Source organism: Schistocerca piceifrons, chromosome 4 (genome assembly GCF_021461385.2).
Source record: "Schistocerca piceifrons isolate TAMUIC-IGC-003096 chromosome 4, iqSchPice1.1, whole genome shotgun sequence".
NCBI lineage: Eukaryota > Metazoa > Arthropoda > Insecta > Orthoptera > Acrididae > Schistocerca > Schistocerca piceifrons.
In genome coordinates, this window is record NC_060141.1 from 486,218,322 (window position 1) to 486,231,318 (window position 12,997).

Below are 12,997 nucleotides of genomic sequence, written 5' to 3' on the forward strand. Positions count from 1 at the left end.
GGCAACTGCAATGAAAGGTTGTTGGTATTGAATCAGAATGTTCATTTGTAATTTCCTATGGTTCATAAATAGTGATAGCTACTATTTAATTATATTAGGTTAGAATTTAACCACATTTTCAGAATTTTCAGTAAAACTGGAAATAAGACATACAAGTAGGTTATTGCAATGATGAACGTATATCTCCAACTATGCTACACACCAATCTACTATGGCAATCGTAATTTTGTCTTGAGATTCTTTCAGTTTGCCAACCAAATTGTCACATTCCAATCTAATCTGGGCCTTGGGCTTAGCTACAGTCAGTCTGTCAGAACATCTAGGTTTATTCACACTCCCCATACAAATGTAATCAATTTGCATGTTTGGCCAAAAAGAAATTAATACATTCAGTGACTGTCACTGACTGCCAACAACTGACCCATGATTCATTGTGTACACTTCCTATTATTCATCGTTGTTGCATGCAGAGGAAGAGCTGTTCCAGTCTGTATCATTAACTTCTAACAGCTATCAAAGCCATGTTCTCTTTATCACAACTGTAAATGGGCTGGGAGAATTCTGAACAAATACAATGTATTTGTTAAGGAAACAGCATGCCAAATTCTTGTATGACCTATTTTAGGATACTGATTTGCTGTTCTTATCTAGCTGGCATTATGAAGAATGTTGAAACAATTCTGAGAAATGCTGAAGTGCAACAGAGAATGTAAATAGGATCATTGGAAGAAAATCAATGCCTTTCTTGCTACCTGGTAAATTCATAGAACCAGGATTTCAGACCATCCCCACTGCATACCTCATGGAGTAATCAGGAGAGTACAGTAAGCCAGATTATGTCACATTCAGCACATGAAGCCAGCAATTCTTCCCTATTTCCTACATGAATATAACAGGATGAGGAGAATCCAGGAGAGAATAATGGACAAAAATCTGGGTGGAATAACAACTATGATAGACTGCTCCTCACCACATAGAGGTGGCACTGAGCGGCAGAAACACACATTTAAAAGCAGAGTAAGCTAATAAACACAGAGAAAGAAAGAAAGAAAAACCACACACACATGCATACATGCCCAGTTCACATACACATGGCCACTGTCATCTCATGATACTAAAGCCTGACTGCTGTTTGTAACTATCTATCTATTTCACATTGTTTTTACAAGATGAGGAGAGGTTTTTAACACTCAGTAACATAATGATGTAAAATGTGCTGGCATTATCACTTTCTTGGACCACAGACAAAAAAAAAACCTCATTGTTTCAAAAACAATGTATCTTCCTATGGCAAGGCTGAGTAGAACTTAATTTCACTGCCTGTGCCTTATCTCCTGCTAAACTGCTAATTTAGAAGGACACCTGTTTAGAACTTGCATATTAAAGGCCACGGCCTTTGGATAACTGCTTACTTCTATTAAGCCTGACTTGTGATACACAAGTAGTGTCATTCTGCCTTCTGTAAATAATTCTGACTACATAATAAACAAAAAGAATTTACCACATGCTTTGGCCAACTGTAATGCCGCAATTCCAACTGCACCACTTGCACCATGAATTAGAAGGACTTCTCCCGGTTTAATGCGACACCTATAAAAAAATTAACTATTTAGTTAATTCACCATAGAATAGTTCTCTGTCACACAAATGCACTTCTGACGGCATGACATAACTTACACATGTAGTGGGGTGGGCTGAAGGGGCATTTGGCATACAGGAAAGAGGGAACAAGTCAGAAAAAATGAATACCCAGAGACAAAAAGAATGGAGAGAAGGTGGGAAGAGAAAAATGAAGCGCAAAATAGAAAAATTAAATAATGACTGGGAAAATTACAAAGATCTGAGACCACTTTGAAGGTGAACTGCATTATGAACAGGAGATTAAGCAAAAGATGTGCAACAAGAGAACAGAGAGAAGAGGAAAGGGGAATGCAAGAGGACAGAATCAAGTTTTAGGCAGGCAGACAGGGAGAGGGAGGGTGAGGGTGAGGGTGTGGGGGAGGGTGTGGGGGAAGGGGAGGGGGAGAGGGAGGGGGAGAGGGAGGGGGATGGGGAGGGGGAGAGGGAGGGGGAGGGGGAGGGGGAGAGGCTGTTCCTATACACTAAGTGATCATCATTTTATCGTAATGTTAGTGATAATCCTTCAAGCATATGTACAGTGCATAGTAACATGACCAGCAAGTACACTGTTAATAAGCATCCATATACATCATCATTTTATCGTAATGTTAGTGATAATCCTTCAGGCATATGTACAGTGCATAGTAACATGACCAGCAAGTACACTGTTAATAAGCATCCATATACATTATAGAAAGAAAATGCTACATTGGCTTTTGCTCAAGAATAAATTATGGAGGAGCTAGAAGGCATTCCACAATATAAGATATTTCAATTTTCATCTGTTCTATTATTTCTTCAAGGAAGTTTGGGTCATGTCATAATGACTGATTTCTCTTATTTACATTGGTCCCAAATTTGAATTTAATTTTTCTGTCCAACAGACAAAGAAATTCAAGCCAGTGCCCTATACAATCTGCTGACAAAATAATGAAACTTATTTAATCAGCACATGGGACACCACTTGAAAATAAAAATTCAAAAAGTAATGATGTAATCCTTACTCTAATACTTCACAATATGAATAAAGTTATCCCCTTTTTTGCAGTCATCATTAACAGCAGCAATAATATCAGCTGAATTAGCATCGTAACAGGATACTATGGCTCAGGTCGTGTCATCAAGGTATGTCAACTGACTCGCCAAAGTCAGCACCACACTGCTTACTATTTAAATATTTTCCTTACGCAATAAAATAAAGGATGGTCATTGTAAAATTATAAACATTAATTTCCATTGACTACAAATTTTCCCCTATTCATTACTTCATGAAGCTAGAAGAAGCACTTGTCTGCACGGCCCCTGTTAGGTTTTCCTACTGAAAATTCATGAAAGTACCTAATTCAGATTGCTCAGAGGCAGTGTGGTATCTTGTCACATAACACATTCCTGAAGGCTCTCTTTTAGGATGGGATTTACAGACCATACGGCATGAAGAAATGAGTGAATGAACAAGGGTTGGAGAACTGGAGATTTGGTCTTACAGGTAGCTGCTATGTGATGTATTTGAGGGTTTCCACACAAAAGTATCAGACTAGAGTTGATATGGGCACAACCAGAGGCTGCTAGACAACTGTTGAATATAGTAAACAAAAAATAAAATAAAATAAAATAAAATAAATTGATCGCTACAGCAAATGCAGGCATTTTGCGAGTGGTATGTTCCAAAAAAATAATGGAGTATTGAGCATCTGATCACCCAATGCAACATTGATCAATCCAGAAAGCATATCTCTAACAACCATGTGCCATATGTTTGAATGAAGTCTGAAGGTTAATATCTCATTGATACAAGATAATGGGAGTTCACATATGAGCTATTTCATACATTATCAATTGTCTCAACCACATCTTGTGTTCATTTATCTTAAAAATTCCTCTTATAACGCAAATAGTGTATGAAATGGAGTGCTGAGAGGAGAAAATATTTCTCAGTCTGGTGATCTGTTTTTAGATATGTAATTAAAGTACCCCCCCCCCCCCCCCAATGAACCACGGACCTTGCCGTTGGTGGGGAGGCTTGCATGCTTCAGCGATACAGATAGCCATACCGTTAAGTGCAACCACAGCGGAGGGCTATCTGTTGACAGGTCAGACAAACGTGTCGTTCCTGAAGAGGGGCAGCAGCCTTTTCAGTAGTTGCAGAGGCAACAGTCTGGATGATTGACTGATCTGGCCTTGTAACACTAGCCAAAACGGCCTTTCTGTGCTAGTACTGCGAACGGCTGAAAGCAAGGGGAAACTACAGCCGTAATTTTTCCCGAGGGCATGCAGCTTTACTGTATGGTTAAATGATTATGGCGTCCTCCTGGGTAAAATATTCCAGAGGTAAAATAGTCCCCCATTCGGATCTCCGGAGGGGTGAGGGGGGGGGGGGGGGTACTACTCAGGAGGACATTGTTATCAGGAGAAAGAAAATGGCATTCTACGGATCAAAGCATGGAATGTCAGATCCCTTAATCAGGCAGGTAGGTTAGAAAATTTAAAAAGGGAAATGGATAGGTTAAAGTTTGATATAGTGGGAATTAATGAAGTTCGGTGGCACAAGGAACAAGACTTTTGGTCAGATAAATACAGGGTTGTAAATACAAAATCAAATAGGTGTAATGCAGGAGTAGGTATAATAATGAATTAAAAAATAGGAGTGCAGGTACAAACAGCATAGTGAACACATTAATGTGGCCAAGACAGACACGAAGCCCACGCCTACCACAGTAGTACAAGTTTATATGCCAACTAGCACCGCAGATGATGAAGAGATTAATGAAATGTATGATGAGATAAAAGAAATTATTCAGGTAGTGAAGGGAGACAAAAATTTAATAGTCATGGGTGACTGGAATTCTATAGCAGGAAAAGGAAGAGAAGGAAACGTAGTAGGTGAATATGGAATGGGGGTAGCCACCTGGTAGAATTTTGCATAGATCATAACTTAATCATAGCTAACACTTGGTTCAAGAATCTTTAAAGAAGGTTGTATACATGGAAGAGGCCTGGAGATACTCGAAGGTTTCAGACAGATTATATAATGGTAAGACACTGCAAAAAGGTAGGAATTTAAGGAGGTGGGACCTGGATAAACTGACAGAACAAGAGGTTGTACAGAGTTTCAGGGAGAGCATAAGGGAACGACTGACAGGAATGGGGGAAAGAAATACAGTAGAAGAAGAATGGGTAGCTTTGAGAGACGAAATAGTGAAGGCAGCTGAGGATCAAGTAGGTAAAAAGATGAGGGCTAGTAGAAATCCTTGGGTAATGGAAGATATATTGAATTTAATTGATGAAAGGAGAAAATACAATAATGCAGTAAATGAAGCAGACAAAAAGTAACACAAACGTCTCAAAAATGAGATCAACAGGAGACGCAAAATGGCTAAGCAGGGATGGCTAGAAGGCAAGTGTAAGGATGTAGAGGCATGTCTCACTAGGGTAAGATAGATACTGCCTACAGGAAAATTAAATAAGACTTTTGGAGAAAAAAGAACCACTTGTATGAATATCAAGAGCACAGATGGATACGCAGAAGAGCACAGATGGATACGCAGAAGAGCACAGATGGATACGCAGAAGAGCTCAGATGGTTACGCAGTTTTAAGCTAAGAGGAGAAAGCAGAAAGATGGGAGGAGTAAATAGAGGGTCTGTACAAGGGTGATGTACTTGAGGACAATATTATGGAAATGGAAGAGGATGTAGATGGAGATGAAATGGGAGATATGATACTGCGTGAAGAGTTTGACAGAGCACTGAAAGACCTAAGCCGAAACAAGGCCTGGGAGAGCCAGCCCTGACAAAACTCTAACATCTGGTGAGCAAGATGTATGAGACAGGTGAGATACCCTCAGACTTCAAGAAGAATGTAATAATTCCAATCCCAAAGAAAGCAGGTGTTGACACATGTGAAAATTACCGAACTATCAGTTTAATAAGCCACGGCTGCAAAATACTAACACGAATTCTTTACAGACAAATGGAAAAACTAGTAGAAGCCGACCTCGGGGAAGATCAGTTTGGATTCTGTAGAAATGTTGGAACATGTGAGGCAGTACTGACATTACGACTTATCTTAGAAAATAGATTAAGGAAAGGCCAAACTACATTTCAAGCATTTGTAGACTTAGAGAAAGCTTTTGACAATGTTGACTCGAATACTCTTCCAAATCCTGAAGGTGGCAGGGGTAAAATACAGGGAGTGAAAGGCTATTTACGGTTTTTACGGAAACCAGAAGGCAGTTATAAGAGTCGAGGGGCATGAAAGGGAAGCAGTGGTTGGGAAGGGAGTGAGACAGGGTTGTAACCTATCCCCAATGTTATTCAATCTGTATATTGAGCAAGCAGTAAAGGGAGCGAAAGAAAAATTCGGAGTAGGAATTAAAATCCATGGAGAAGAAATAAAAACTTTTGAGGTTCGCCGATGACATTGTAATTTGTCAGAGACGGCAAAGAACCTGGAAGAGCAGTTGAACAAAATGGACAGTGTCTTGAAAGGAGGATATAAGATGAATGTCAACAAAAGCAAAACGAGGGTAATGGAATGTGGTCGACTTAAATCGGGTGATGCTGAGGGTATTGGATTAGGAAATGAGACGCTTAAAGTAGTAATTAAGTTTTGCTATTTAGGGAACAAAAGAACTGATGATGGTCGAAGTAGAGAGGATATAAAATGGCAAGGAAAGTGTTTCTGAAGAAGATAAATTTGTTATACATTTAAGTGTCAGGAAGTCGTTTCTGAAAGTATTTGTATGGAGTGTGGCCATGTATGGAAGTGAAACGAGAACAATAAATAGTTTGGACAAGAAGAGAATAGAAACTTTCGAAATGTGGTGCTACAGAAGAATGCTGAAGATTATATGGGTAGATCACGTAACTAATGAGGAGGTATTGAATAGAATTACGGAGAAGAGAAATTTGTGGCACACCTTGACTAGCAGAAGGGATCGGTTGATAGACATGTTCTGAGGCATCAAGGGATCACCAATTTAGTATTGGAGGGCAGCGTGTAGGGTAAAAGTCATAGAGGGGTACCAAGAGATGAATCCACTAACCAGATTCAGAAGGATGTAGGTTGCAGTAGGTACTGGGAGATGAAGCAGCTTGCATAGGATAGAGTAGCATGGAGTGCTGCATCAAACCAGTCTCTGGACTGAAGACCACCACCACAAAAACAACAACAATTAAAGTACAATACGTGTAACCTTGCGCTTTCTCTACGTAGGGTCATTTTGGGCTGCTTTCAGGTATTCAGCTTGGTAGCATCATCTGGATCAGGCTGTTCCAGCTCATGTGCCTGCTTGTGGGCAGTGGGGTGCAGGAACAGAGGTGGGCAAACAGTTGAAGCAAAAGCAGTCAGTCAGCTGTGTTGTACCTTAGACAACAATACTGCCCTGCCGAGTGATACCGGGCAGGGATCACCAAGTGATTTGTGCACACACAAAACACGTGCAGTGGGATACTTACCAGGTAATCTATGCTACCTGTGTCTGCCCATGGGAGATACGATGGGCACTCACAGGTGCTCGAGCCCTAAGCAGAAGCATTGGATCAGCCTGGTCTAGATGGTGCAATATTTTGGCAGATTTACACAGCTTGCCTATACTGTTGCATCCAGGTGGTTCAGGAGAGCAGCACAGGGTGGATGCCACACTGATAAAAACAACAGTCAACAAAGTTATATGTCACACAATACTGCTTCTCCACAGGAAGCAGTGTGGAGTGTGACGGGACCAAAGTGTTACAAAAAGGCCAATAATTTCTGGGACTGTGGCCCAAAGGAACTGGTGGAGGTCCAACTATATGGCAGGCTTATAAATAAAAACTGTGGTTTCCAATTTAAGAAAATGTGGGACCAACCTCTGAGCCTGCCTAAACTCAATTTGAAGATCTTACTGAAAAGCTGATACAATATCACAATGATGTGCCTCCTCTACTCTAACAGTGTCCTGAACACATTGGCGGCAGTACAGAAACAGAGGAAAACAACTTATGCACCAAGGGTGCACTTCTCCCCTCCCCTCACTAACTAAGCCACACGCAGTCTCCAAGGGCCCAGGATAGATAACAGGAGAACAACAACATACCCACACAAAGACAAACAGTCATCAGCACTGCCGGGCAACAAGTCACCTTAGTGAAATATCGCGTCATCCAGACCATGTCACCGGGCTAAAAAACCAAGAACAATCAAGATGCAGTACAGAACTTTTTATAGCAAAAGATAATAATACATGTCATTAATTGAAGCAGCCCGCCAGAGACAGCGTTGCCAAATGTGTTGTTTATCTGGTATCCTCAAACCAAATAAGAGAAAGATACAAAAACTGGATATTAACTTTAATAAGGATTGATCCCGGCTCAGTCTCATGTGCTGTCATCTACACTATAGGAACAACTGACAACAATTGTTTCTTGTGGACCGTTTGACTCTGCATGTGCCACAGCCTGATTGACTAACTTCAACGCTAATTAATTCTGAAATGGCACAACATATATATTTTTTTCTGAACAATTATTTCTCAGCACAACTGTTCTGCAACACACTTACAAGCTTACACACTTCTGACCACCCTATGTAACAAACAAATTAATGATAGAAGTGAACTTTATACAATCAACACACAATTATTAACTGTAGTATCGGCCTCCTTTATTGACCTGTTTTGCAGAGGCTACACGTCTGGATGGGCACAGCTGAGACAATTGAAATGATAGAGGAGGGGATGAACACGGAGAGGGTGGAGGAGAATATAGATATGGTGATAGGGGAGCAGGAGCAGATGTACAGGGACTGGAAGGGGAGGAGGAGATGGATAGATAGGAACAATGTACGAGAAGATGGACACTACAGAGAGAGGAGGAGGAGGAGGAGGAGGAGGAGATTGGCAAATGCAATGGGTAGGGGGGGTTGTCCTGAGAGACTGGGGAAGAGGTGGTGGACACACAGAAAGTGGCAAGGAGGTGATAGAAAGAGGGGGAGAAAGGGCATGGGAAAATAGGGTGGTGGAGCAGGAGGAGCACTGACAGTAAAACAGGGGGAGGAAGGGCATGGACAGAGATAAGGGGGAGAAGGAGATGTATAGAAAGGGGGGTGAGGGGTGTTGTGCGAGTAGTATTGGCATGCTTTGCAGGGGCTACATGTGCATGCGGGCATAGATGACCAGAGAGAGGGGAGGAGGAGATGGATAGTGAGAGGAAGGAGGGGGAGGGGGAGCGCGCGAGTGAGAGCGAGCACAGGGGGGTGAGAGAGGGGTGAGAGGGGGCAGAGGGGGCAAGGTGGCAGAGGGGGGAGAGCGGGGTAGGGGGGAGAGGTGGTAGAAAGGGGGGGGGAGAAGGGGGGAGATGGGGAGATGGGGAGAGGGGAGAGGGAGTGGGAGAGGGGACAGGGAGAGGGAGTGGGAGAGGGGAGAGGGAGTGGGAGAGGGGACAGGGAGAGGGGACAGGGAGAGGGAGGGGGCCAGGGGAGGAAGACATGGTCAGAGAGAGTGGGGAGGAGGAGGTGGACAGATAACAGTGGGAGGATGAGGTGGACAGAGAGAGCTAATGAAGATATGGACAAAGAGATGGGGGAGGAGGAGATATGAGCAATATATCAGTAGAATGCATATGCGAGTAAAGCTGTGCGTAAAGACTACTTTAATAATAACTAGCACGTAAACAACCACAATTTTTTTGGATATGTTTGTAAGCATGATGAGCAGGATATGTGATGTATAATCCAGTGTATTTTACATGACTGTGATTTATTATTGTGTCAGATTTCACGTACATTAAAAGACATCGTTCACCTCCACGTATACGTCACCTGGGTGAGAAGAAATATGAAGGGTTTTAATGAAATCATGTTATAAATATTGATGAAGCATTTTTGTTTATAAGTTCTAGATATCCAAATCAATAGACGGCTCCAAAACCCATCAACTATACAGCAAAGCAGACACTGGACAGCAGTGACAGTGGAGTCCACCATCACATGTATCTGGCCGCTATACAATGCCGTGGGAGCTTTTTTCAACAATGTAAACAATACTGTGAAGCAAAAAATTCATTGTATTTTGCCCGTGATGTGGTTCCTGGAGATTTTGACATTGCCAGACAGTTACCTGCATCCCGTTTTGCCATAAAATTCAGCAGATCGTCCGATGGGAGATAATATGGGTAACATGTTAAGTCAAACTGCTGAGAGAGGTCGTTGTTAGCTCGTTCCAAAATTTGCATGGTTAGAGAAATTTAGAGTGTTCCTAACGGCATGGCTCCGCATGTTAGAATTTGATTAATTAAGCTGACAATGCAGTTATATGGATTAGGGAGATTGACTGTTTGACTTAGGAGTCGGTGCAGTAAGATGTGTATTTGTGAGGATGAATAATTCCAGTGCAAGTTAGTTTATTTGGACTTCTGGGGTCCTACAGTTGCATGAAAATGGGTTAGTGAACCTGCTGGCCGACTCTGAAATGATAAGAATACATGCTTATTTGGTGGTGGTTGGTTGTATGATTACTGTGGTTTCTGCTGTCACTAATGATTCATAGATTGGTAATTGAGTGTTATTTTGCTGCTGCAGGCAGCGTGTTATGTGAAGTTTGCGATCGATCATGCATGTATTCAGAAAATGCATTGAGAATTAGATTTTACCAATAAATCATAAAAGAAGTGAGCCACGACTGGCTAAAGAAAGTAAAACTTAAAAAATTCGTCTTCAAATTTCAAACTTTGAGTATTAACGTGTGCTGTGAGATGCAACAAATTTCAAATAGAGTGGATATTTGTCATGATATTTGGAAAGTTCTTTACTGATTATGTATAACAAAATGACAATATTCCCAAACAAACTCACGTTAATTAAAACGGTAAAACCTGAAAGTTATTAAAGGGGTTATATTTACTGGAAAATAACTTGACAGTGGAGGTAAGAGAGTAAAGTTAAATGAAATTATTATTAACATTTTAGCAATAAGAATTCTAGATCAGTGATGTTATTTACATAATAGTGCATCCGAGTGAGAAATTTACCACATCATTGAGTCAACAAAAGAAAAGATAAATAACAAGACTCGAGAAATAATTACATAAAAAAAATTATTAAAGCAATTTAATCCAAGTTATTTTAACAAGGGCACCAATATATTATGCAATCAGTAATGGTGTATGAGAATAAACCGACTACTCTCAATATTTTCATGGTTAGTTAAAACTGCCCCCCCCCCCCTCCCCCCCCCCCCCCATGAACCATGGACCTTGCCATTGGTGGGGAGGCTTGTGTGCCTCAAAGATACAGATAGCTGTACCGTAGGTGCAATCACAATGGAGGGGTATCTGTTGAGAGGCCAGACAAACGTGTGGTGCCTGAAAAGGGGCAGCAGCCTTTTCAATAGTTGCAAGGGCAACAGTCTGGATGATTGACTGATCTGGCCTTGTAACACTAACCAAAACGGCCTTGCTGTGCTGGTACTGCAAACGGCTGAAAGCAAGGGGAAACTACAGCCGTAATTTTTCCCGAGAGCATGCAGCTTTACTGTATGGTTAAATGATGAAGGCGTCCTCTTGGGTAAAATATTCCGGAGGTAAAATAGTCCCCCATTCAGATCTCCGGGCGGGGACTACTCAAGAGGATGTCATTATCAAGAGAAAGAAAACTGGCGTTCTACGGATCGGAGCGTGGAATGTCAGGTCCCTTAATCGGGCAGGTAGGTTAGAAAATTTAAAAAGGGAAATGGATAGGTTAAAGTTAGATATAGTGGGAATTAGTTAAGTTCGGTGGAAGGAGGCACAAGACTTCTGGTCAGGTGACTACAGGGTTATAAACACAAAATCAAATAGGGGTAATGCAGGAGTAGGTTTAATAACGAATAGGAAAATAGGAATGCGGGTAAGCTACTACAAACAACATAGTGAACACATTATTGTGGCCAAGATAGATACGAAGCCCACACCTACTACAGTAGTACAAGGTTATATGCCAACTAGCTCTGCAGATGACGAAGAAATTGAAGAAATGTATGATCAAATAAAAGAAATTATTCATATTGTGAAGGGAGACGAAAATTTAATAGTCATGAGTGACTGGAATTCGGCAGTAGGAAAAGGGAGAGAAGGAAACGTAGTAGGTGAATAGGGATTGGGGGTAAGAAATGAAAGAGGAAGCTGCCTGGTAGAGTTTTGCACAGAGCACAACTTAATCATAGCTAACACTTGGTTCAAGAATCATGAAAGAAGGTTGTATACATGGAAGAAACCTGGAGATACTGACAGGTTTCAGATACATTATACAATGGTAAGACAGAAATTTAGGAACCAGGATTTAATTTGTAAGACATTTCCAGGGGCAGATGTGGATTCTGACCACAATCTATTGGTTATGAACTGTAGATTAAAACTGAAGAAATTGCAAAAAGGTGGGAATTTAAGGAGATGGGACCTGGATAAACTGACTAAACCAGAAGTTGTACAGAGTTTCAGGGAGAGCATAAGGGAACAATTGACAGGAATGGGGGAAAGAAATACAGTAGAAGAAGAACGGGTAGCTTTGAGGGATGAAGTAGTGAAGGCAGCTGAGGATCAAGTAGGTAAAAAGATGAGGGCTAGTAGAAATCCTTGGGTGACAGAAGAAATACTGAATTTAATTGATGAAAGGAGAAAATATAAAAATGCAGTAAATGAAGCAGGCAAAAAGGAATACAAAAGTCTCAAAAATGAGATCGACAGGAAGTGCAAAGTGGCTAAGCAGGGATGGCTAGAGTACAAATGTAAGGATGTAGAGGCTTATCTCAGTAGGGGTAAGATAGATACAGCCTACAGGAAAATTAAAGAGGCCTTCAGAGAAAAGAGAACCACTTGTCTGAATATCAAAAGCTCATATGGAAACTCAGTTCTAAGCAAAGAAGGGAAAGCAGAAAGGTGGAAGGAGTATATAGAGGGTCTATACAAGGGCGATGTACTTGAGGACAATATTATGGAAATGGAAGAGGATGTACATGAAGATGAAATGGGAGATATGATACTGCGTGAAGAGTTTGACAGAGCACTGAATGACCTGAGTCAAAACAAGGCCCCCGGAGTAGACAACATTCCATTTGCACTACTGACAGCCTTGGGAGAGCCAGTCCTGACAAAACTCTACCATCTGGTGAGCAAGATGTATGAAACAGGCGAAATACCCTCAGACTTCAAGAAGAATATAATAATTCCAATCCCAAAGAAAGCAGGTGTTGACAAATGTGAAAATTACCAAACTATCAGTTTAATAAGTCACGGCTGCAAAATACTAACACGAATTCTTTACATACGAATGGAAAAACTAGTAGAAGCCGACCTCGGGGAAGATCAGTTTGGATTCCGTAGAAATGTTGGGACACGTGAGGCAATACTGACCCTACGACTTATCTT

The 12,997-nt window shown here is 41.2% G+C and overlaps 1 protein-coding gene across 3 annotated transcripts in view; it reads right to left on the reverse strand.

Moving 5' to 3' along the window:
* Positions 1 to 12,997, reverse strand: part of LOC124795484 (zeta-crystallin-like) — a 155,060-nt gene that overhangs the window by 54,155 nt on the left and 87,908 nt on the right. For all 3 annotated transcript variants that reach the window (XM_047259528.1, XM_047259529.1, XM_047259526.1), the window contains exon 4: positions 1,502 to 1,590. In XM_047259528.1, the coding sequence (XP_047115484.1) occupies positions 1,502 to 1,590 (89 nt within the window). The remainder of the gene's footprint in view (positions 1 to 1,501; positions 1,591 to 12,997) is intronic.